Source organism: Hyposmocoma kahamanoa, unplaced genomic scaffold (assembly GCF_003589595.1).
Source record: "Hyposmocoma kahamanoa isolate Upper Pololo Valley unplaced genomic scaffold, ASM358959v1 91, whole genome shotgun sequence".
Taxonomy (NCBI): Eukaryota; Metazoa; Arthropoda; class Insecta; order Lepidoptera; family Cosmopterigidae; genus Hyposmocoma; species Hyposmocoma kahamanoa.
Genome location: NW_020654684.1, coordinates 3,869,930 through 3,897,376, shown reverse-complemented (window position 1 = coordinate 3,897,376; position 27,447 = coordinate 3,869,930). Strand labels below are relative to the sequence as shown.

The 27,447-nt window shown below is 40.6% G+C and overlaps 1 protein-coding gene across 1 annotated transcript; it reads left to right on the top strand.

Moving 5' to 3' along the window:
• Nucleotides 1-1,164: 1,164 nt before the first annotated feature.
• On the top strand, nucleotides 1,165-27,441 carry LOC113236307 (kinesin-like protein Klp68D; the record flags this gene model as incomplete). Its single annotated transcript, XM_026472318.1, has 10 exons — nucleotides 1,165-1,346; nucleotides 4,881-4,976; nucleotides 7,348-7,473; nucleotides 8,792-9,064; nucleotides 12,489-12,682; nucleotides 25,778-25,942; nucleotides 26,060-26,196; nucleotides 26,354-26,536; nucleotides 26,779-27,118; nucleotides 27,189-27,441. Coding segments are annotated over exons 1-10 (1,872 nt in total), but the record flags the coding sequence as incomplete, so codon positions are not given.
• Between the last annotated feature and the right edge of the window lie 6 nt (nucleotides 27,442-27,447).

Genomic DNA, 27,447 nt, shown 5'->3' with positions numbered 1-27,447 from the left:
GAAAATCATCCACCTGTAAGCATGAAGATTCATTTTTATAAATAGCGCCTAAATTTTATTTTAAGGAGCAATTATTTTAATGGTTGATTTTGCTATTCTCCAATTGAAGGCGATTTTTTCTCAATATACTTTAAGTAGTGTTAGACTATGGAAACAAAGGGAGAACCAATTTTTTATTATCTTCTGTGTCAAGTTCCGTATAGTGCCGAACTAGGCGATGAATCCAGGTTTTGCGCACTTTCCGGTGACCGATTTCAATAAAACTAGGCAAATAGATGTAATTCCTCGTACTTTTGAGGTCGGTTTTTTTAGTACTCTGTACTGAGATTATTCCTACATATCTTTCTAATTTGTGTTTCTGATATTACGGTAATATTTAACACGGCTAGTGCTGGGTCTTGGAAAAATTTCCATTTTGAAAAAAAAACTCTGTTTCAGAAAAATAAATATTCTTCGGATATTTTCTAATATTTTTCCTTTATTTTTCGACATTTGACGTTGACATTTATCAAAAGTTAAAGTTACAAGAAGATATGGTGGTGGTGTAGTTGTTGGAGGTTTTTTGCTGATATGAAAACGTTTTAAATTTCGTTTTTCTATGAGTGGCTTTTATAATTCAAGTTCATTTTATTATTCACGCTAATTAAAACTTCAAAAGATATTTCTAAAATGCAGAACTAAATATGCTTTCGAAATTATATTTTTCCGGAACTATTTCCACTATTTGAAATTTTTCGGAAAATTAAATGCCCTTAAACGCCCATAGAATAGTAACTTGTAGGATGGAAAAAAGGTAGTAACAAAAAATTACTATGGCAATACAAAATGTCAAACGATAACGTGCTTTTTTGTGCATGAAAACATGGAAAAGAGAGCAAGCTTAATCGTTTAGTATAGTGTTATCTCGTTTTTGGAAACAAACATAATAAAGAGTTGAGCTAGATGAACGCAATTTTCAATCAGTTGAAAAGAAATGTCCGTGTGTAGTGGATGTACGCAAATTAACTTTATTGAAATTTACGATTTTTGTATAATTTGTTACGTTTCTAAATATTTAATCGTGTGTTTAAGTTTTTAATAGTGTTAAAATATTTTTTTTAATGCACCTTTGCATAAATCAGTATTCGTTTATTGTGTGTAAAATCAATAAAAACAGGTGATGCTGAATACACTCCGAATGGATCGATATCGGTGACTTTGTCTTTCGGTATTTATTTACACGAAAAAGGAAGCTTCCTAGGATGGAGAAGTCGGCAAGGCCACGGACAGCGCTCAACGAGTGTGTCAAGGTGGTGGTGCGGTGCCGGCCGCTCTCTGAGAAGGAAAGGAATGAAAGCTACGAGGAGGTGAGCCTCCGCTGTTTGTTTATACGCGGGTACAGGGGTGGCGCGTCGTCCCGACAACACGTTTAGGAGAGTGGAAAACACTGTGGACAATATACGTATAATGCACACTGGTGATAATAGGTACCGAAATTCCTTACTATTTATAGTGTAGTAATTCCGTAAATATTCAGCAGCTAGCAATGCTGCTACTGTTGGAACGATATTTATCTGATAATTAACTAATAGAGTAAGTAGCCAGACACCAGATTTGGCTAAGGGCTGTCGGGCTGTGATTCACCCGACCCGAGTGAGACGGCGCGCTCGCGGCTGCATCGTGTTGCGCTCCTTGCAAATTGACGCCCCTGCATCGCGGTAGCTTGTTAGCTCAACACGACTCTGTATTCCTTAATAGTTCTTTAATGAAAGTAAGCAACATCGTTTCAAGCAGATAATGTTTGTGATGGGCAACAATCCACTTAATAGAACCGATTAAGGCACCAGCTTGGTAGCTAGGTAGAGTAAAGTAACGATCTTAACAACTGGAAGGTATTTCGAATAAATTCCTGCCATAACTGACTTGAATGAACTTAAAAATAAACGCCACCATATTATTACACAGTCACCTACCGTTATAACCAAATAAGTACGATATATACATATGGTGGGATTTATTTGACATTGCAGTATTCAGTCACCCACAGCTCTCTACCCATGACACAATTTCTGTGTATAGCATGACCAGGTACGGCTAGTTACATACTTACTTACACTAGCACGTAATACAAATAATGGCGGCGATGATGCGACTCCAACCATTATCGCACTTCTCTCGATTTTGCGACTGTAGTACAGAACCTATTTCCGACACACTCTTTAGATTTCATTAGGTACCATTCTAGAGTATTTTGCATCAGTACGATTGGACTCAATCAACTATGTCGGTTTATTGTAAATGCTCAAGCAACTACAAAACCACTCGAAACCTACGACATGAAAAGTTCGTTGAGCTCGTGTCCATCTCGTGTCTGAAATTTCGACTTGCTTGATTTGGACTTGACGTCGTTAGTCATTTTAGTATTTTTTTGTTTAGCAATTGGATTATTCTAAGCTTTGTCAACTTACCTACATGAGGTATGTATATTGTATAAACTGTAAACGTACACAGCGCTATCGAAATTCGCACAAATAGTATGAGAAGATTAGATTATTAGATAGATATTTTTAATAATTATGTCATGACTTTGTAAAACTGAACGTGTTTTGTTAAATTCATTACCAGTCATCGATAACGTACAAGTAGTTGAACAAAACAAAAAAACGAACACGCGTGGCAGCTGACTGGTGCTTACCAGCAAGCGCAAGGAGGTGATCGGTAATGAGTAATGACCATACAGGGTTGGCCCATATTGCGGCGTAGAACATCTGGTCACGTTTGCAGCGAAGGTCTTCAGACCGTACCGGTTCGCCGGTGCTGCGTGCAGATCTATTCAATTATCTGTCATGTAATCGTAGCATACACTTAGCACTCCCCGATATAGTATATGTATACTATAACGACAAAGACTGTAAAAAGGCTGCAAAAGTAAGCCAAGATCAAGACATGGCTGTGTCAAGGATACACAGGACTCAGTTGGTAGCAGGAGAGCTCCTAGCGAAAGAGTTCGTCCAATAAACTACTGCTACCTTACCTATTTCAGCCGCCAAGCAATAATGTGAGCATTACTACGTTTCGGTTTGGAAGGGTAAGGGTGCTGGTGAAATTACATGCACATGGGACTTATCAAGTCAGTCCCAGGGTGACGGGCGCAGTGGCAGAAACCCTAAGATCTTTTCGATTAAAAGCTCTGAGTAGCGCTGCAACTGTGATGAATAGGCGTGTCGCTTATCACCAGGCGTACGACTTGTTCGTCCCGTCGCTTGGTATTATAAAAAAATAAGTAGGTGACTTAAAGTTCAAAAATTCGAAAATACGTGGAGCAAGACCTTAATTGCGCTTACAAGCTTAAATAAAATTAAGCGTGCTCCTAAATAGTCTCGCTTGTTTCAACATGAATAATATAATGAAACTTAGACTTATAGTTCATTATTTCCAACGATCACCTTTTGACGGCAGGAGAACATCAAGAAACACTCGTCGAGTCATTAATAAATATATATCCATTATAGAATTAAAGCAGATATTCTCTGCGTGTGCGGTAACGGTAATTTTTTGTGTGGCGTCAAATCGAATGTTTATGTAGCATTGAACCAAGCGAAAATAGGAAAACACCTTGTTAATCAACCTTCAGTTTGAATTAATGGCAGGCTGCCTTCCTGCCAAACTGCATGTTAAGTTCTTGTTGTTACTGAAAATCTGTTTTTGTTTTGTTTGTCTGATCTTTGAACTCAGACGATTGGAGTAACCACGCATTAGCACTCCATCATGCGTCCTGTTGCTGAGCACGGGCCTTGCACGGAACATGCAGGTTCCTCCACCGTCAGCGAAAGGTGTTGTTACTAAGTATTCATGCGTAACCATTCTAATTCCACGGTTTCAAGTGAGAGACTGAAGTGTTGCTACGTAGAGCTAAGTGATGGTCATTTCCATTGCTGAAGAAAAAATTATCCCAGTTGTAATTTTATTTTATGGACAATGAAATAAGATTTATGTGGGGCGGAAGGGTCATTCGCACAAGGGTCGCAGTGCAGCGAACCAGGGCGGTACTGGGGCAACGTGCTTGCCTAAATGCGCACACGCATATTCACCGATATAGTAACCGTAAACACCATAACCACATTCTCCAATGCAACGTACATTGAAAAATTGTACCAATTTGTGTTCTATGTTCAAAATCAAAATGTGGCAAAGTCAAAGTCAAAGATCATTTATTCTCTTGAAAACGTCACATTTACATTACATTACATTAAGCTACTGCTCGTTCACTACGCTGATTTCCCTGAGAAGAACGAGCAAGAAACTTTAGGGATTGCTCTTTTCAAATAAACTTAAATGCTATGGAATACACTTTGAATCAAATTTGTGTGGATTCTGGAGCCGTGTCGTCTTTCCATACATCTTTATCTAACACATGGTCTTCAATTTTGTAATATGCCTTTGAATCAAAATATTTTTAATGTAGTTTTTAAATAAATTTATAATAATAAATTTTTTCTGAGTATTTTTTCTGAGTGTTCGATCTTTGTATTAATAATTGTAACAAACTAGTGGAGTAATTTCACAAAAAATAATTGAATATCAATTCAATAAAAAATTAATTAGTAGTTTTTAAACTTAGGAAATGATAATCTTAATGTTCCGGAATCTTATTGTAAAAACGTATACAGTTCCACATAAAAGAGTACTTTACCTTGGTTCGACGAAATCGTGGTACCATGGGTTTGGAATTAGCTCTAGGTAAAACCACAAACCAAGACTTTTACTTAAATATAAGAATAGCAAACATCTAATGGTAGTATTTCCCAAAATCACTCGCAATGTTTTCCACACGATCAGACGTGACGAATTATCGATGTGCACGAATAGACGATATTATGATTTGATGTTCCAATTTATAGATGCCGAAGGTTCGAAGTGAAAAGAAATGGTACGAGCGACTGTCGGCGCCCACCAACAACGCCACAGAGAAACAAAAGTGTGATCATCCCTTGCAGGTGTGATTTGGCCAAAGGCCGGCCGACTAACAGGGTGCCCGAGCACGTACCATGGAGTGGCCAGCACATAATCATCCAACATCTGTGACCGTTTCTTTGCCGAGTCCTAATGTTTTTTGAGTTCGTTTAGGGCTTGTGAATGTTCGGATTCGGCTATGGGACATAACAGAACGGGACCATCTATATAATTATATTAGAAGCCTATAGAATAAGTAATTAATCCGGTGGTGGTGATAAGGAACCGTGGTGGCAGCAGGTGATAGGTATCGATCGCCAGGGACGATACTAGGGCCATACGGATCCATCAGGAATTCTTCATTCGTCGAACACCTAATACGTAGATATAGCGATCACACGCAATGCAAACATGCATTATTAACTGAATGGTACTAACTAATACAGTAGTTAGTTTGTCCAATTCGTCTGAGTGTTTTTTAATGTAAAATACATGATCAATCAAACGGTACGAACGGTACGAAGACAGTATGAACGGTATACAGTGCTTCTTCAGTCCGAGCTTCGGTTTTATCCGACCTAGGACAATTTCTTAGACATGTGCCTCTCAACTTTAAGTACTTCGTTATGAAATCTTAAAGTAGACAGGGCACATCACGGGCCAAAACCGGAGCACATTTTACCAACCAAGAGATCCAAAGGTGTACTTTTTTCGTAAAAACGAAATGATGATCATTACATTTTAATATACTACCTCTTTATGGTACCGCTCGCACTTCATGCGCCGTGAGTTTTGAGGGCGTTCTTTGATGCCAGTCCATCCATTGAATAATACACTAGGGTAATAACTATTAGTCTTAGTCCGTTAAGAATGTTTTGTGTACTCCGAAATACTCAACCCTATCTCTGTCTCTAATCTACCAATTAAAGGTGTCGAAACTTTGCATATAAATTCGCTTTAAAAGTAACAATGACGCTTTTCAGAAATAATTTTGGCAAAATGTCAATTTTGACCTGTTGCTTTGCAAAATGAATAAGGTTAACCAAATCACGTGATTATTCTCATTTTTTAAAGTAATCTACATTGAGCACCTGTAATATACAACCCTCACACATCGGCGCGAGGAGCAAGTGGGTAAAATATCACACACACGGTTCGATTTTTTTACATTAGTGCGATGACTGTTTTTGTACAAAGTTGTAACACAGAAATATCATTAGCAGAAGTCGATTCTTGTTGTCTGAAAAACTGTAATTTAAGTAATGATTACGTAGTGACGCCATGACACTCAGTTGGCGTAATGTAGAAAAACTAACTTTTCAGGAGAAGCAATAAATGTTTTCGTTTTCAAAATAATTTTTTTATTTCTTGACCTAACACTTTTGATGTTTAATCGAACTACTTCATTGTAACCGTTGTTAAGTTAGAATAGGAACAAATCTGTATTTTTGAAGTTAGTATCATTTACACTGCTGTAGAAGTAACATTTAGGTGTTTTTTTACACCGCAGACTATAAAACAAATATCGATTTATGGTGTAATTATCAGTTTTACATAAAATTATTGCTATTTTGGAACGTTAAGTAAGCATACAAAAATTTTAATATATCACCTGAGGTTCTACTTACGGTATATAATAGAGGAAATGGAATTATTCCTTTTTTCATACACTGATATGAGTCGAGAGCAGCAGGCGAAGCGAGTGTGGCGCGGCTGCGGCCGGCGAGTGCCAGCAGTGAATTTGTTTGCATTTCCGAACATGTTTTAAATAATTATCGGGTTTTTTGAATAACAACTTAAACTTCATTTATAATTAAGTATAGCTTTTTTTTTATAAAGTACCAAGTGACGGGACAAACGAGTCGCGCGCCTGCTGGTAGGCACCCACCTGTCCGTAGCAGTTGCAGTACCACTCGGAGCTTTAAATCGCAAAGATCTGAGGGGCACTGCCACTGCGCCCGGCTTGTCAACTTATGTCTCAGGGTGAACCCTGAGACATAAGTTGACAAGTCCCTTGTGACTGTAATTTGTAAAAGTATATGATTGTATTAAAATTATTGTTTTATTAAGAATTATGTGCATTTTAATACAAATAATTTGTTTTGTTATATTTATGTTTGTTTTATAGTCCACTAAATTAAATCCGAGGGAAAACAAAGTATAAAACATAGAATGTATTATGGCAAACGTTCTTTGTACAAAAACATCATATTCTATTCGATACATTAGTGAAACAAAATTAAATGAGAATTGGGAAATGAATTTGTCAAATGGTGTAATGAAAAAAAATCGAATCATGTTTGAGGACAAATGAAACTAAATCTGTTCAACAAAAGCGGTGAATTTTTCGGAGAAACTAAATTCTTTAAATCATGCTTCTAGTGCTAGCTTGTAAAAGGTTGTTTTGTGGTACAGGTAGTGCGCGTGTGGCCGGAGCGCGGCGCGGTGCAGGTGTGTAACCCAAAGGGGCAGGACAAGGTATTCACGTACGACGCCGCCTACGACCACTCCGCCGACACCCAGACCATCTACGACGAGATGGTGAGTATCTATTTGCAGCGGTTCATTTTGATACCAGAATAACATGTGGCACGCTGCTCAAAATATTGACCCGTTGTATTACAAAAGTAGTTTTGACAGTATAGGTATGTTCCAAAATCCCAGGGGTTGCATAATAGAAATTATAAAACAATCAACACCAGTCCATATATTTTTTCGAGGAAAATAAATTATCAGTATGTCTCCACGCGTTTCTACCGCGGAAAAATGCTTTTGTCTCGGCAGCGGCAGCGACACTAAGTGCTGCCAAAACATGAGACTGTGGAAGCCTAAAGACGTGGCCAGCGACTGCCGTTGTCCCACGACGCCTACGCCTCGCTACAGTCCAACGTTATCATGTGAAACTGAATTAGGCATTAAACAAAACATTATCAACATTATAAGTAGTTACAATTCGTCTTTATCGCATATATTGAGTTTGATTTGGCAGGTGTAGAGTTATTAACATAAGTGGGTCCCGTTCACGGTGTACGGATAAGTCCATAATCAATCAGAACGACCGCCTGGCCCACATAGGTTACGCAACGGGGCAGCTGCGCTGGCGATGGCGGTGGGTGTTACGCGATTTAACAAAAAGGCGTCCTCGGCCGCGGTTGGTTTCACTTTTCAATGCGCTATTTGTTTGTTTTGTGTAGAAACAATAGCGCCATTACCAGTGAAGTGTATTGAGTATTGCATTGAGCCACACTGAGCCGCGAGCGAAGCGGCATGTGGCGCAGGTGCAACGTGGCCGGCACTCGTTTGATCACCCTGCAATGCTTACAATTAAGTAAATCACTTCTACTACATTCTACTATTGTAGGTAGGTGTTAACGCTACAGCTTCCGCTTTACATTGAGGTAAATTCGATGCGGATGTTGCGCCGGGGCGCGCGGGCGCAGCGCTGCGAGGCATCTTTGCTTCGCCGCCGCCGCCGCAGAGTAGTAGGTACACTTCACACCTGTGACAATAGCTGTTGATGTTTACTCCTCAATGCTATTATACGCGCGACCAAGGCTGAACATCGACGAATCGGTAGTCCCACTCTGAAATATCTACTCATTAAAAAAAGTAAATAAATCGTCGGAACAAAGTATCCGCAATTCATGGCCGTCGTCCTTAGCGTTAGTGTTAATTAGTTGTATCTTTGTAACATGGGCAATATTTGTTCGAAATATAAAATATTTTATTTATATTAAATTACCCTGTGCCGGCTACGCAGCGCGTTCTACTTGGTCCTCTTACTTTTTAATTTTAATTATCTTTACAACAGGAAGCATGTCCATGTGGCAGTAGGTACTAAAAGCCTTTATCGATGTAGGTGCGTCCTTTGGTCGCGTCAGTGCTGGACGGATTCAACGGATGCGTGTTCGCGTACGGCCAAACCGGTACCGGCAAGACGCACACGATGGAGGGCGGCGAGCGCGACCCCGGAGTGATCCCGCGCGCCTTCCACCACATCTTCCAGCACATCGAGACTTCCGCCTCGTCCGACCTCACGCATCTCGTCTCCTGCTCGTACGTCGAACTCTACCTCGAAGACGTTCGCGACCTGCTCTCGAAAGAATGCAAGAAACTCACTATTAGAGGCCAGGTAATTATGTTAGCTACTAATCACCGATCAACCATGCATGCAGCAGTCATTTGACGCTTCCTGTTCCTGTGAACGTTGGTCACGATAATTTGGTCGACAACATCGTTTGGTAAGTGGTAACGAAATGCGATTATGTCACAGCAAATTTAATGCAAAACATTGCGCAAGCGCCATTTGGTGGATTTGCTAAAATCGACACAAAGAAAACCGTACCCGAGCGCGGAGTTTAGTAAACATTGTCGCAACGTGTCATAAAGGGTTTTACTCACTTTTGTGTATTTGTTCTCGCAATCACACGCCCAGAGCCAGAGCCATGACAAATGTTGTGTTTGCGGTGACATCATGGAGTACCTGTTCACCTCTAAGTTTAATAAAGACCATACGATATATCAACCACATCGAAGCATCGAATGAGAATATTTTTTTACCGTACTTGTCTCAATAGCCTTTACCTACATTATTTTTATTTGTACAGTGTTTGAGAATTGTGGCCATGGTTAAAGACGTCTCAAAGAGCCGATAAATTATCCGTCCTAATGTAGGCCGCAGAGCCGCGCGATCGCTAATTGATCAAATTCAAAATTCAAATGTTTTATTGCATACATGTTGTTAAATATAGGTCTTAAATTAGTACATACGTACTGTACGAAACATGAACCCTGTAAGGGCACAGCAATGTAAATTTTCAAGTAAATTTGAAATAAATCTAAAGTTGTATTACAATTCATTATATTTCATTTAAAATTTGATAAATTAAAACATAGAAATTGTTACAAATAGTCAAAAGTACAATTAAGTAAAATTATTAAAATATACAGATATAAAGGGTTAAAAATATAAAGATTATTACAAATTGTCAAAGTAAGAGATCAACTATTATACAAATAAATAGTGTATTTGTATAATAGTTGATTTATTATATTCTAAAATAGTTTATCTTCAAAATATTATTGAATTGTATAATAGCATTTGTCAATTAATTTTTTGTTAGTATTTTAATAAATTTGTAGTTGTTCTCTTCATTTTTTATGTCATCAGGTAATTTGTTATATATCTTAATGACCATTTCATGTGAACTAGAAGACACTAATTTTAATTTGGATGGCTGTTTGATTAAATTATTTTCAGAATCAGAATCAGAATCATGCATTGTTTGAACTGGTTAAAAAGAAGTTACATGTAGTTTGAGTACAACAGTTCATACCCATGTCGGATGTACAATGTTTTATGATTACAATTAGTCATTAAGCTCGATCAATTGAAATACAATAGAATTCAAAATGTCAACAAAGCTAAACACAGACTTAAAAAATTTAAATGTATCACGTAACTGAAAACAACTTAAACGTATAAGTCAAAATAAAATAATTAAATACATTATATAGCTATCAATGTCAACAACTTAAACACAAATTTTAAAATAAATTTTATCTGATGTACAACATCAGTTTAACAATGTTTATAACATTTATATCGTTATTATCGTATTTTTGTACCGGGCAACGGGCAGCGTCGAGATTGGTCTCCTTCTTTTAAATATAGTTCAGGGTAGTCTCTTACAAATTTGCATAGTTCTAAAACATAAATCGCCGGCAAAGTCAATATTTTCAAACGCTTAAAGTGTGATTTACAGCTTTCAGTTGTTTTTAAGTTAGCTAGGACACGCACACACTTTTTTGAATAATAAGCAAGTCTTGTGCATCCGTGCTGTTTCCCCACAAAATAACGCCATATGTCAGCCACGAGTACGCGTGACCATTATTTATTTTTTATTCATTAGGCATTGATTACTCGCGATAACACGTCAAGTGCTTGCGTCTAGTGCTGATCGCTGACATCACAACGCGTCCGTTTGCAATACAAGCCATTGTCATTGTTCCTTCCACTATCGCGTTATCTATCCCATGGTACTGCTACCTACGTCAGAGAGTTGCCGTCGATGTGTTGTCGGTTGGCGCGGCTCCAATTACTTACGGGCGTTGTTTAACTATTAGCAAGTGATGTTCGTAATTTAATTACCTATTATGTCGCCCAGCTTACGTTTTCTTTACAGTTTTCACGAGAGTCGGCTCCGACTGTCTAACGCACGTATTCCAGAACTCTACTCAATTTTCAAGTCAGGATTTGAGCAGACTTGAGTATGATTTTCAGTGCTCACTGCAATACTCAAGTCCTGACTTGAGTATTGAGTAGAGTTCTGGAATACGACCCTTAGATTATTACAGATCAAACATGAGTAACTCTAGGGCGCTAACGTGTCTGTTTCCGCGTAATGAAATTGAAAGGCAAGTTATTGAAAAAAAAAAATGAAAAAAATGCGTTATTTCGCGTGCTCGCTTTTTATTCGCTGAATTATACATAAGACAATATGTCCGCCATCTGCGTTTAATTTCACATTTGAGGAACACTTAAAAAATGTCTTCACTTCGCTTTTTGACTTTCATAGTGTTAAATATCTATTATAAATTATAAACGTTAGTTCCACGCTTTCGTCGTCGGCAAATGTCTGGCTAAATCCCAAAACGCGTAAAACATAAGTAGGCACAAATACTTTCGAGTAATAATTGTGTGGCTTGTCTGAAGCCCGCGCGCCTTGAGCGACTCGTTTCGCCGACGAGTAGACGAGCGCCCATCACAAGCCCAATTACGATTATGTCGCGTGCATCGCTACTGTGTACCGTGTAACAAGTATACTGTACTCGATTCGTAAATAATGCTGATGAATTGAGATAGCAAATAATTGTACAGAATGGATAATGTATACCTTGTACTTGTACGCGTTTCGGCACGCGTTTAATGATTTGACTCCGAAACCAACAAAGTGTATGTGTATATTAGGCATGTGATCAAATAATTATCACTAGGTACAGATTTCATGACAGGGCAATAACTTCTTTTTATTTATTTCTTGAGTGTGGCTTGTGGGAAAAAAGTGAGTGACCGTGTTTACGCCACTAGAAATTGATCGGCTGCGAAAGAGGGTAGACAGACATGCCTTCTTAAGCTGTCAAGTCAGTCGGCGCTGGTCAGTGAACCATGGAGCTTGTCACCTCTCCGAAATATCTGGATAATCGTTTAGTGGAAAACTACGAGTCTTAAACTCTAGACTTGCGATTATATGAATATCCTCTATTGTAATCGGGTCACATTCAGTAAAAAGACTCCAAAATTGCGTTACTGACCTAGCTTTCCTGTCGTTTTAGTTGTCTCCATCGTTTCCCAATATCGAAATTAGTAAAGTAAGAGTTTTGTCAAATTTGACAGAAATAGTTGGCCGCGCACTCGAAGTCTGCAATACACAATGAGTCCATTCTAGAGAGTGGATTGTGGAGCCTCCAGTCCTGGTCTTATTTCAACCTCGTTGCGGGGTGTTTTAAAAATTCACGCGACGAAAAAGGCGTTATCATGCGTGTGATGGCGGCAGGAGCTGAACGGCTTCTACATCCCGGAGATGACATCGGTGGTGTGCAAGTCTGCGGCGGAGATGGAGCGCGTGATGCGGGCCGGCAACCGGCAGCGCGCGGCGGGCCGCACGGACATGAACGAGCACTCCTCGCGCTCGCACGCCGTCTTCCTCGTCACCGTCGAGAGCGCGCACCGCGACACCAATCGCATACGGTCAGTACACTCTCTTCGCACTGCCACTGTACTGTACACAAGTTATTCGGTTTTGCACATTTTATTCTAGCACCTCGTTCAAGGTGCTAGAATAAATAGATTGTTCAACCTAATACTGAACAATCAAAATTACGCCTAAAGACCACTGAATCGTCTCGTGCATTCAAAAACCAATGCTTGATAATTAATGTTATGACTACAATTACCACCGCGCTAAATTGAGGCCGACATTCGCCGCATCATTGATGCCTTTGTTTCTTTTAATAAATAATATAAGCTACACCGAAGATTTATGTTATTTTGTTGAAAGCTACTAAATAGGCGTACACAAGTAGCATGTACATTAAAGCAATTGCTATGAATATCAAATGACCCAAATGTATGCAAGTGTTCATCGGGTGGGCGGCGGATTAGTTACTCCAATTTAAAATGACCCAACCGTCTCTTGGAGGAAATGGGCAGAGTTGAAATGAGATGAAAACACACGTCTGCGAATTGGATCACGTCTATTTTCTACCAACAACTGCGTAAATGGTGTTCTTGTGTTTTTTTATGTTCATATAACCGATAGCAGTGTTGATGTTGCCTAAAGGTGCACGTAGGCCACTAGTTGCAACAAGTTTAGTAATATTGCAGTAATATTGGGGTTTCCAGTTTTCATTAAATTTTAAATAGTCATGTAGTTGTCGTCGATAGTTTTATCGATAGATTGTGAAATAAGATAAAATTTTGCCAAATTTGTCTGAATTGTGAATGTTACACAATTTTTGCATTGTCGCCTTTTGTGTTCTTATTCTGACAGTTGGTAGCCTCTTAGTATCGAAATTAATTTTTATTTATATACATTTTAACAACAACAGGCGGATTTGATAATTTATATTGCAATAAAATGAGACACTTTTGGACGGATAATGCGCCTGCCATTACATAGCAAAATGAAGTGCTGTTCATGTTTAAGGACGTGATGGCTAGCGATCACACCGCACATAACCGATACACCCTCACTCTCACCCGCACCCTCTTTACAGACACATGCATTTCGGAGCAGCAGGCCTTGCACTCTCGTTCTCCGACGGAAACAATTACTGCCAAATAAGTAATACTCGATTAAATTAAACGACTCATGATGCGAATGAAGCTCCATACTTGACATTGTTTTTTTGATTCGGTCGAGTATTACTTATTTGACAGTAGTAGTAACGTCGAACGGAGTACGGGAGTAGGCCGCCTGGAACCATTACGATTCGTTCCAGTGTGTTGGCAACATGTACTTTAGACTTTGGCTAATTTACCTTTTACTTAGCTTGGTACCTAGCTCCAGACCATTGATTGCATTTCGATTCGGGACAAATTCTGTTGCCAAAGCTGCGTTAAGCAAACAGCGATGTCAACGCTAATGCTGGTGTGCGTGTCCCTGACACAGATTCGGGCGATTAAGTCGATTGTACTAGTTGAATTTGTTTGAAACAAATACAATTTTACTTTTTAGGGAAGTAACAAGTCTCAAAGGGTGGATTTCCGCCACGAATAAATTTGCATTACATTTTTTTACGCTAGTAAGGCGAACTCCTCGAAAGTTTATTTGTTTTCGTTGTGGCCTTCCGCGGCCGAACAATGTAGATGGTTGTAGCAGCAGTAGACGTAGTTGTGAATGTTTACGAACGCTTGCCATTTCGTCACACGAAGAGTACCGCACTATTTGCGAAATTTGTTGCGAGTATTAAGGTTATTGAAAGCACACGAAGCCCTTACCAGAGACGAAAGGCACCCGAGTGGTTGACGCGCGGCGCGGCGGCCGTGTGTGCAGATGACAGTCGATCAATACCACACGTACCTTACCTACTATATTCTGACTCCCTCTGGCGTCACCCACGGATATTTACTACTAGTTAACAAGAATTATGTTTGTACGGGTGTCGTCATTTGACGACATCGTGTCCTATCTATGTAGACACGCACACTCTAAAATTTACGTTCATGTGACTATGTGATAATGTTCAGTGTGTTGGCCCGAACCGGCCACCCCTCCGTACCCTTACGTAGAGATTGAGTAGCAGAACATGAATTACATAGTCTCCGCGCGCTTCATAGACAGACACCTGAACGAAGCGCTTCAGAGTGATGTCACGCAACAAACGACGATCAATACCATGCTAACCAGTGGGCATTGTTAAGGTCGCGGTCGCCGTCGCGACTGTAGTTCAGGGTCACGACACGATGCTATTTCGCTTCAGTGTGTCAGCCATTTGAATGACTCGTCAGCCTGGCCTTTTCATTTTCATGAAATTATATTAACTTTTTAACGGCTCAAGCGTGGCTTTCGGCCACAGGCGCGCGCCCGCGACCTCGCGGCCTCGAGGCACGGAGTCGGTAGAGCGCAAAGCATGCTCTTTCGCAGTCTTCAACGCGAACCAACAACTAGGTAGTTCGCGGATGACGCATGCATTCGCTCGTTTATTTACATTTATTCGCCTATCGTGTTATATGGCGACTCTCTTCTGTGAGGTTTTGATGACCTGATTGGAACGAGCGAATGAGTAGGGTAAAAACACGTTACAGAAATATGATGTTTGCTGCACTTGAACAATAATGGTCTGAAAATTTTTAAAATACAGTGAAGATTATTGCGTGTTGGCAGTTACGTTAAACAGAGATACTTATGTTTCGAAATCTACACGCTAGTACAGTACAATTGCTACGACGCAATTTTGTTGTAATGCAACCTCGGCCGGCATCAGACGATGAGCATTCAGGTTTCCCCGCTCTGTCTACATCGGCGCCGGCGCAAGCTTCGCTGACCAAACACGTATTTTACTGTTTTGTAATTAGTTTGTTATCAATTTGGATGTCGATTAAACATCTGCAATTCTGAAATGTAGGTAAACGGTCAACCGGCAGAATAGTCGTGTAAGAAATAGGTTTTTGTAGCTAATAATCGAATAAAAGTTGTAAGAACATTACATTCATACGGAGGAATAGTGAAAAATATGAAGGATATTTTATAAAATATATTTAGAACATAAACTATAATCATGTGAAGATGTACCTATTATCGACGTTGTACGTACATAATTTATATCGCTTTTCAGCGACAGAAATTATACAATTTCTGAAAAGTACCTAGCTTTTGCTTTTTATTTGCCGATTTCAAAAGATGTCAAAAAACGACCTATTTATTCCTTTCAATAAGTTTCGTATTATTACACGAACACTAAACATTATGTATTTCAAACTTACAATGCGTTCATACTTTACTAAAGTTACATTTTTTTATTATTTGTAATCTATATAAGAAAACATAATTAAACAAATAATTACATGTACGAGTGCGATGTGTGTCGTGAAGTGCAAATTAATAAATAAAAAATTTAAAAGTGCATAATTTATCGTTCGTGTCGCAGGTATCACATTGACTTACCCAAGTTAATAAAATAAAAAACACTCGTATAAATCGCTTCGTCTCTCGCCAACAAAAACCTTAAATAACTTTTACTTAGAGAACTTGCCGAAACTTTCAAATATACAATAAGTAAAGCCGTTTAGTCGGGCAAATGTTCAGATTTTTTGTCATTAAAGTAATCTCAACCCTAAATCGCTTAATAATGATTGGATAGGAGTTTTTAATGCGAGTGAGCCATAACAGCGAGAAATCAACTTGAAACATCAATTTCAGTGTTTGTAACAAAATCCCGTGAATTCACGCAAGGCCGTCTATCAAAATAACTTGTTGCACAACGTTCTGGAATATTCTTTGACATTACCAATCAAAAATTAAGCCAATGATTAAACATTGTGTTACAATGACATAAAAATGTTGTTCTTAAATATTTTAATAATTGAAACAGCAGCAGTAGGTATTACGACTTCCGAGAGGAAGGACGTCACCTAGAGTGTGAGGGAGGCAGGTCACGGGAACAATGCCCCGGTATTACCATATCAATGGTTTTGATTGCTGCCGTAGCTGAAAGAACCGCAGATTATGAGGTCGTATGTAGGCGAGACCCAGACTTTTAGGAATTTGTTGAAACTGTGCGGTATAAGCCAAAAAAACGTCGCGAGAGATAATGAAAATACAATCAACAAATTGGAAATATTATTTCCCGAAGATATAATCTTATTCAAAGGTTTCTTATCATTCAGTTGTAAATATTAGATTTAGAATTTCTTGAAAATGGTAAACTTGCAGCTGCAAAAAATATGTGAAAGTGACATAGAATCAACAGTCCGCTTAAAATAAATACGCGCCTATATTAAGCCCGCTTCAAAAAACAAAGAAGTCAGAATACTTAAAAATAAATAATAATCTTGAACCTGAGTCCCTGGCCCTGGCCGACCGTGCCTTATGTGTTCCCTACACTCCCTCTTCGATTTAAAAAGACTTTTAGGCTATGGGAGAGGGAAGAATCTAAATTGGTACCTACCCAAAACAATAATAATGGTCAAATTAAGGAATTCCCAGGCTTCGAAGGCAAATTAAATTAAAAAAAATTATTAAATCAACACAACCCACTTTTGTTAAAAATTGGCTTTTACATCTTTTCTTTCTCGAAGAATCGTATGCTATCCTTAATAACACCTGTTTTATTCCCATGTCAATATTATTTTTCACAGGGTTTATGCATAAATTAATATGGCGGACAAATATGGACTGTATAGATTGGACGACACTCACTTAAATTTGAAGTACTTCCTTGTACAAATTACATAATATATTATCATTAATCCCTCCGTCCATGACTCATGATGATAGTGATGGACATCGATTAAGCGTCTCGTGACAGTCGACGTCCTTTTGCTTAGAGCTAGGTATAGTATAGGTATGTATATGACATCGAGTATAAAACCAGAAATAGAGACGAATTAAGGGCCATATATTCCTGGTAACACATAAGCGATACAGCTCTTATAAATATCAACTCTCGTTTGCACTGAAATATAGACAGGCCAGCTACTGACCTGTGTGTACGTCTTCGTATATTCCAAAAAATATTCTGTAGTTATTGTAATAAAGATAATATCTCTAACAATGCCGTGCAGTTCTATTCGGTGGTGTGGGAAAAACAGCAAAACATCTAATTACAAAACAAACGGAATCACATTTCATCGGTAATTAAATATGAAATATGTAATTTTGCAAATTTTCGTTCATTATAGCAAAGCTCTAGTTAACTGGTCGATTTGAAGTGAAACAGTTGACGACACCCGTCATTTGTTTCGAATTCGGGCTGGCTGGATATGGCTGAACAGTTTATGACATTTCGTCTCTATTTCTGGTTATATACTCGATGGTATATGATTTCACGTTATTATCAGAAATATTAGGTAATGCATCGACTCACGAGCACTAAATGGCATTAATTTTGCATTATTCGCGGACACGAATATTTATGAATGCTTTGTTTGTTTATTTATTTATTTATTTATTAGACGAACACAACAGTCGATATTCAAGAAAGATTTAACAAATAAATTTGCTTAAAACTAGATTTGGACCAGAATGCCAACCAGGAGCGTGTACGTACAGCATGTTTTGAAAGTCGGAAGTCAATTAATTATAAATTACAAATTTTGTGTTGGTACAAATAGAGCAAAAGAAAAGACCATAGAGAAAAAGTGTTAAAATAAAATTGCGAGACTTCAACTACTTGAGGACACCCGCAACAGACTTTTTAAATATATGACACTTAGAATTAAATATATCTAACTGTATGTTATCCTTAATTAAGTCATTAAAGGTGCGGCACATTCTTGTTATGGGATTGTAAAATGACGTGTTATTTTTAAAAACATTTAGGACAAAAGCCCGAGGACACCGAAGGTTACATCTAATGTTAATATTGATATTGGACAATAAGTTAGCAGAGTCAAGGTGAGAGTGTAAGATTTTATGGAGATATATTAAATCATGCATTGTTCGACGCACACTTAGTGATACCAGATTACATTGGTATAATCTGGTTTCGTAGGCAGGCATCTGACGACGACTATGACCCAATCTATAAAAGAGAGATCTAAGAGCCATCCTCTGCACACCCTCAATTCTGTTGGAATGTACATGGTAGTAAGGTGACCAAATCACTGTACCATACTCCAAAACGCTTCTTACCAATGAGCTATAAAGATGGATAAAGCTATATGGTTTCTTGAAAGCCTTAGTAGCACGGATAACAAAGCCCAGTGTCCGGTAAGCCCTGCCAACCATGCAATCAAAGTGATTTCTGAAACTTAATTTTTCATCAAATAATATACCGAGGTCTCTAACCACTTTCCGGCGTTGCAGGACATGTCTCTCTAGGCTGTACTCATAAATTATTTTATTACGTTTGTTGGTAAATGTTATAAATAAGCACTTATCAACTTTGTTTTTGCTAAGTAATGCTGTTGAGTGCTTGAAAATGGCTTTGGCTGTACTATATAATTGTAAGAGTATGTTTAAAATAGCGACACGAGCGATAACATGCGGTAGGTATTTAATTTTTCTATTTAGCAATATACTTGTTTGATTTTTTTGACGGTGAGTTTATTTTATGTTATGTGTAATAATTATAATTAATACGGATTTCGGCCCGTAAGCACGGTTAAAACCAGCTAGCAGGCTGAGAAAAAAAATTCAAACCAGGTAATATTAATTTCACTTTCATCCAAATGTTTCCATTGTCACATAAATAAGAAAATGTAATAGTGTGACAGTTAACTGAGTTTTTGAATAATAGAAATCATTCATACATTCATGGCGGTATATGCGGTAAGTGTGGTCTTTATTCTTTGCCTTCCGCGTTAGTCGAGACTATATTACGGTAAGGTAAAAGTCCCGCTCAAGCGAATTATTTTATGATTTTGAAGTGACGGGACTAACAAGCTGTACGCCTGGTGGCAAGCGAAACGCCTTTATATGTGTAACAGTTGCGGCGCTACTCAACGCTTTAAATAGCAAAGGCACTGCCACAGCGCACGTCGCCCTTAGACATAAAACTGAAAAGTCCCACGTGCTTCCGGTTTTACCAGCAGCTTTACCTTTCAAAACTGGAACACTCATTACTGCTTATCGGCTGAAATAGGCGAGGTGGCAGTACTTCCCTGGACGAACTCTTTCACAAGGAACTCTACTGCTATTCGTAATAGATGCAATACCCCTCATAATATCTACAAAATAGTTGTTCAGGCTTATGAATGGAACCTATCTGTACAGAGCTATGCCATCGTATGTTGTACTAGATATCGCTCGCGTAATAAACGTTTGCCGCCGCTCTTAAATTGTATAATGTACAAGGTTGTTGAATGGTGGCATAATTTGCTTCATTTTATGGCTGTGTTTGCACTTACCTGTTCCGTTGATTGTCGACTCTTTTTTTTTATCGAGAAAGGCTTATAAGTTCATGTTTTGGATATCAGTAGGCTTTATTTATATTATAAAATGACAATAGCTAATAGCTGTGTGAACCAGATTGAACTGAATACTGGACTATCGGTGTCAGTTGCTGTGGTTGGGCACGCACGGCCACGGCGTGTCGTCCGTTTCCAATGTAAACTGACTCAGAACGCGCGCGCCTGCCCATAGCAAAACGAGATTTGACGAGACATGAATAGGTATACTGGTAGTGTGTATGCATCGTGTGGTCGTTCGTGTAACGCGAGTGCATATTTACAAACATGTTTGAGATGAATAGGTACTGCGCGACGTCTACGACAGCAACATCAACATCGCAGTGATGTCAATGTTATACTTTTTCTGTCATGCGTTTTTTCAATGTTTAATACTATTTGTCTATTGTCCGTAAAGTAAAGTTTTAAAACTATCAAAACAACTACGACTTCGGCCAATAGTACCTACACGAGCAGTGGCCAAAAATTGTACTTGTTGATCGGTTTCAAAAAGCTATTATCTGTCTACTAGTAGACCAGAGGTATCCAATCCACGCTGGCCGCACTAAGGTTACGGTTTGACAACAATTGGCGCGTGCCGAGTTAGTGCCGACAGCAGGTGTGGACTCGCAATTAGGTTTCCTTCTTGTTTGGCTCTATTTGAAAAATAATTTAAGATTTCAGTTTTGGTTCCTAAAGATTGCACCGTTAAAAACATACGGAATTGTTCTTCCTGCTGAAGTCAAAGGTGGGTACGAATGATTAGTTTTAATTCTTAGCGAAACATCTAAACCATTACTCAGACATGGCCTTCGTGAGCCAACTGCCATTCACGAGGCCTCCGTTTTCGTGTATAGTACGCACGCGCGGGGGCGGGGCGGATGGCGCGGGCGCATTCAGCAACATAGCCATAAATAGCGATAATAATCAATGACATAACTATATCGCTTCCCGCTTGAGTTACAACTGTTGCACGACCGACATGTCACACAGCACCGGCAAACGCCGGCATCGCCAAGGCCGGTGTCGGCAGAGGCGGCTGATATTTATATTTGCGTAAATTGTCGCCTGTTAATGTCGCTGCGGTGCGCGCCTCTGCGCCATGCCGGCTGGCCGAGTGGGACCGGCACGTGGTCCCACAGTACTTCAAAATTTGTTTTGTTTTTTACAAAACACTCGAGGTCGTGTTGTATGTCCTTATTTGATGTTTAGGTGAGCGTAATTTTTTATTATTTAGTTTGGCTTCTTTGCGTATTGATTGTTGTTGCTTGTGTTATTCAAATTTATGTGGGTAATAAGTAGAACAGCGCACCGCCATTCGTCGTATGCCCATTGCAAATTTGTTTTACGGACGGAAGTAGCTTTGAATGAAGGACTGAACTGAGGCAAACATGAAAAACTACATATTTGATATATACTTCAAACTTATATGCCTGAAACGCATCGTCAACAAATCACTAAAACGTCAACGCGCGCATGCGCATGCGATCGTTTGCTCACGGGCACGGCTCATTACGCGCAGCTCACCTGCACGCGCTGTGGGTGCCCACAGGTCGCATTCGTATCACCGCCAGTGAAGGAAATAGCGATACGGTACTGGATACGCATCGTTGCATTGTCTGTAAGTAAGTACAAAATATACAGCATTATGGGTATGAGTGGGTATAACATGCACCTACTTTTATGAGATTCCTGGTTTCTTAATAAAATGTCGACACCGCCTACAAAGTCAAATTTGAATTAGATAACATAATAACATTAGACTACATCGCAATACGTTGCTCTGTTGCCAAAGTAAGTAACTAAAGCACAAGTAATGGAACAAGTTATGGGAATAGAAAAGTTAGTTTTTCTTGAAACGGACATTGACACGGCCAGGGATCGACCCTTGGTCTCCAGAGATGGCGACACCACGAAACCCGATAGCTCGTCAAAATTAAGTGTACCTAACCTTATAGCTAATTTACATTGATATTGTTGTAGGCGTGTGCGTCTCTGGTCCAGTTAGCCGTACTTTCGTTTTCACACACCAAATGAACAAGTAACTTGTAACAAAACTGTATACGGACCTCCAAGATCCCTCATCGTTTCTTTGACTATTTGCTTGCAATTACGTCAAAATTACATTTACAAAGCAATAAATCAATCCTCTAAAGGTGTCGATCTGCAAAATACGATATCGATCGTCTGTCACCGCTCCGATATCGGCCGCAGCCGCGAAGGTGCGCGCCGCCGAGCGGGAATGGTCTCTCGGCGACCTCCTTCTGGAGCATGACCGCTTCACAGAAGGAGACCACTGCCTCATGGAACTCTTCACCCGCCAGCATAGCCGCTACTATGCCTGGCGAAGAGGCCCTGTCATGCCACACTTCGTGAAATGCCTTATCTGTCGTCACACTTTTATTGTGACGTTTTATTTATCGTCAGACGACTGTCGTTCTAGCTCTTCCCATTGTCACGATAGTCTGTCGTCGTAACGTCAAAAAAGTTGTGAACGACAGTTAATCGTGTTATACTATATGTGAACAACTTCATTGAAATACACGGAGGCGCTTTAAACTTACACGACTATCTGTCGTCACGACATAATGGGAACGCACCCTTACCTTCTTACCTTCTACTAATTGTTCCAAAGCTTTTCTTATAACGCTGCATGCCCTGTGGACCCATTTTATTGTGGCATCAGTGGGATGGTGTTGCCTAACTGGTGGCATAATATAATGAGTGTGTGTATACACACACTTATTATATATATATATATATATTTTAGGACATATATAATATGTGTGCACGTCCTAAAATTTGCATAAAATCCTTGTATAAACAAAATTTAGTCTATATATTTAAGATTATGTGTGTATAAATATTACGGACAGAGCAACACTCAAACAAACCCTTTAAGGTTTAAGAGTCGTTTTCCAGAACTGTACTCAATGCTCAAGTTAAGGAGTGCCTTATGCCTCGATTACTACCAGAAAGCTGTCGCCAATTTCATGCGCACGCGGCGTGTGCATATGTACTACATTTATTTCTCTCGTGAGTTTGGGTGTAATTTATGGTTGTCTACATAATATGTGTGTGTCCAATGCACCCGCGATACAGGGTTTCCCTAGTGCGGGGCTATGAGTGTGCGCGTTAAAAAGATGTATATAAAAGGTATAAAAGGTATTAGCTGAAAATTGTTGCTTTGTTTTGGCCAAAATTCCCACTAAGCTGTGACCTGTTTTTATTCTTTATTCATTAGTTACAAAAGCACCAACATAGTTTGCTACGGGACTCACAAGGGTGAATTTCAATTCACACAGTCACACGAATGAGATTGCAGTAACACGAATGATAACTGCCTCCATGGCCGAACGGGCACCATGCCGGACAGCCCGTAGAGTTCCAGGTTCGATTCCCGGGCCGTGAGAAATATTTGTATGACCTACATTTATTTCTCTCGTGAGTTTGGGTGTAATTTGTGGTTGTCTATGCGTGTGTCACGCATTCAACCACAATCGTCGACAACGTTGTTTGTTTTATTCCGACTGTTTATTTTAATTTATTTTTGTTTTTTTATTATTTTATTCCATTTATAGTGTTGTATTGTTGTGAATGTTTGAAGCAAGACAATAAACGTCTGTTATCTGTTGTTAAAATTAGTTACAATGATATTATCATTGGTCAATCATATTTCACATTTATGATATGAAATATCTATCTTCCACAATTACTAGATGAGCAGATTTATTTGTTGTCTTGTTATATGTCTATTCCGTCACAAAAACTTAGCGCCTGCCACGCATCTATTAGCCACAATTTATTTAATTAGTCAAACAATAGTAATTTTGTCAAAAGATATTAAATTTATCCTGCGTCAATCATACAAGTGGTTGCTTTTGAATGAAGCAAACGAGGGTAGTTGCAGCGGTACTGAGTGATCGGGCTGCCAGGGCTTTGGCGCGTAGTTTCCGTCGTCACCGTCGCGGAATCTCATGAATAAGGACCACAGCGAGTTTAAAACACGTCGAGCAAAAAATTTGACTTAAATACGTGAGTGACCTAGTTTAGTTAATAAGTCAAAGTTTTCTATTTAAAACTTATAAGTAAATGTTAAAAGTTTGGACTTCTTATCATGTCGATGACATACACTATACTATTATGGTCCAGAATTCAGCCAGTCCGACCGCCTCACTGGTACAATACAATACAAAAATTCTTTATTGTACACCAAAAAAGGAAACAAATACAATTAAATTTAAAAAATAAGCGGTGATACAATGGACGGTCTTATCGCTTTAAGCTATTTCTGCCAGACAACCTTTGGATGGAAGTAATTATATAATTCACAGGAAAAAGACGGCGGTGTATGAAGAATTACTAATCAATAGATAAAAATCAATAAATAAATGCAAATATACGCTTATTTATAAATAATAAAACCAATACATATATATGAATATCGTAAAGTACTATGTATTCTTACATCTATAAATATAAAATTTCTAAAACATAATTTCAAAACATGAAAATACCTAAGCAGTTCAAGTCACACTAAAGTTGGGTAGTGTTCTTTTACCATACTTTTGAATACATTCAATGATTTCGCTTGTTAAATAATATAAAGGTAAAGCGTTCCACAAACGAATAGCCTGAACAGTAAAGGACTTGTCGTAATACTGGGAGGTAGATATGCAATGGCATCTTAAGTTGGAGAGTTAAAGATGAGCGCAGAAGTCGGGGGCTGTATTGATGGACGAATTGAAATCGCTCCTTAAGATAAGGTGGTGTGTGACTAGTTGGTAACTAATAAGGAATAAACAAGTTGAGTCAAAACGCGAACACGCAACATATAAAACGAACTAGCAGTCCTATTAAAGGTGATTGTTTAGTCAGTGACCTGATTTATTTCTCGCACGTGCCTTATCACACAAATATAGTAACAAAGGCTACGTATAGCTAACTTATTCCTTAGATAGACTAGCGATAGGTGAGACGCGGACGGTGCAATATTTTGACAATTACACGTATACGAATCAACTTTCCATCCTCTAAGGAATCGACGCGCGTGACATACTTACTGCTAAAACCTAAATGCCTAAACAGTTTTCATACAATTATTATGTTATTGGAATTCAGAATTGCCATTGTCTACTTTCACAATGTACCTAATGGCAACTTGACAACATCGTCAACGTATTATAGGAGAGAGGGTAGTTAGGCAATAGTCCACCACGCTGGCTCAAAGCGTAGCGTCCAGGGAGCGGGAGAGACTACCGCAACGACGGTAAAAAGTGATTTGTAGTACGGGCTTATAGTTTGTGAATGTCGGTTCATAGTTTGGCAACAGTGAGCAGGAAGGAATCGTTTACTTTAGAGTCATCGCGTTGATTGAACGGCGGCAGAGGAGACCTGAGAACGCCGCGGGGCTTCGCGCTCGCGGCACGATTCAATAATAGGTACTCTCTGGACGCTTTCTGTCTAAACATTGATCATAATCTAGCCAGGCTACGCGCGTAGATAAAAAAAATCAATGAATCATTATATCCTATCCTTTGTGTAATGATTCAGACCATACCTACACAAGGAACGCGTCAATGCGACTGTCGTATGAATCAATTGACACACGTTGCCGAAAAGACCCGAAAGTGTTTAGTTTGAACATTGAATTTACTTGTTTTGGCTCACTGTAATAACTGTAAACCAGAAGAGTGCAGGAGTGCCGCGAGTGAAAGCATTGTGCGCTTGCAGCGTGGGCAAGCTGAATCTGGTGGACCTGGCGGGCAGCGAGCGGCAGCGCAAGACGGGCGCGGGCGGCGAGCGACTGCGCGAAGCGGCGCGCATCAACCAGGCGTTGTCCTCGCTGGGGAACGTCATTTCCGCGCTCGCCGAGAACAGCCCGCACGTGCCTTACAGGTACCCACCCGTCCAAGTCTCCCGGACCGCGTGTTTCACTCGGGCGAGACTCGGCTTAATCCTTTTTCGGTTTATGATGCTCGTTGTCGACTAAAGGGTGATATTTCCGCATTGCAGAGACTCGAAGCTCACGCGCATCTTGCAGGACTCGCTAGGCGGCAACAGCAAGACCATCATGATCGCCAACATCGGTCCCGCCTCGTACAACTACGACGAAACAATCACCACACTGCGCTACGCGCACCGCGCCAAGGGTCAGTACACGCTACACGTACCTAGTTGTAGGTATTCTAAGTAGTTTGAGATGACTCGCCCACCGCGATTCGCGCGACCCGCTTTACTACGAGTGAGTCGATTGTGCGGAGTTCGCAGTAAGGTTCGAAAACGTGAAACGAACTCGTTCGGTTGCAGCGATAAAGAACAAGCCGGTGCGCAACGAGGACCCGAAGGACGCGAAGCTGCGCGAGTACCAGGCCGAGATCGAGCGCCTGCGCGCGCTCATCCAGCGGCGGAAGGCCGCGGCCTGCGAGAAGCCGCCGAGGCCCCGCAGGGAGCGGCCGCAGAGGGGTCGCCCGGCGCCGCTCGGCGACAACTGTGAGTTCCCGCTCGCGTTCGTGCAGCATTCGGCGCACGTAGTGCAAGGCTAATCTGAACTCGGTTAATCAACTTGCACTTAACTTTGTTTTTGAATTGCGCATAGGAGGTCACTTGTAGGTTATCTGTGTAAGGGTTTTAACATTGTAGGTATTCCGCTCCACCTTGTGCGTGTATAGTTCCACAAGAGAGTGTCGATCTCCTCGTACATTTGTTTGCGATTCGACGACCGCCGTTCGCAGCCGCGTCGGACGACAGCGCGGACGCGTCGAGCCTCGAGAGCGAGCACCTGATCGCCGAGTCCAGCATCGAGGCGGAGCGGCGGCAGACGGAGGAGCTGGAGGGGCAGATCCGCAAGCTGGAGGAGCGCCTGGTGCAGGGCGGCGCGGGCGGCGGCAAGGAGCTCATCAACAACCTCAACCGGAGCCAGCTGGAGCTGGAGCGGCGGCACCACGAGATCGCCGAGCGCAAGAAGCGCGAGGTCGAGATGCAGCAGAAGATCGAGGTCGAGGAGGAGACCACGGCCATCGTGACCAACACGTTCGCCACGCTGCAGCAGGAGGTGGACCACAAGACGCAGAGGTGAGAGGGCGGGCGGGGCGGGCGGGGCGGCCGGGGCTCCGGGCCTTCGCTGACGGCGGCGCGTGCGCAGGCTGAAGCGCTGCCTGGCGAAGTACGCGGCGCTGCGCGAGGAGGCGGTGGAGCTGCGCGAGGCGCACGACGCGGAGCGGCGCGAGCTGGAGGCGCTGCAGGCGGCGCTCATCGCCGAGCTGCGCCGGCGCCTGCTGGTGGCCGACTCCTTCGTGCCCGACGCCGGCCGGCCCACGGTGCTGCGCCTGCGCTACAACGACGACGCCGACGCCTGGGAGCCGCCCGAGCACGGCGGCGCCGAGCCGCTGGCCGCGCGGCCA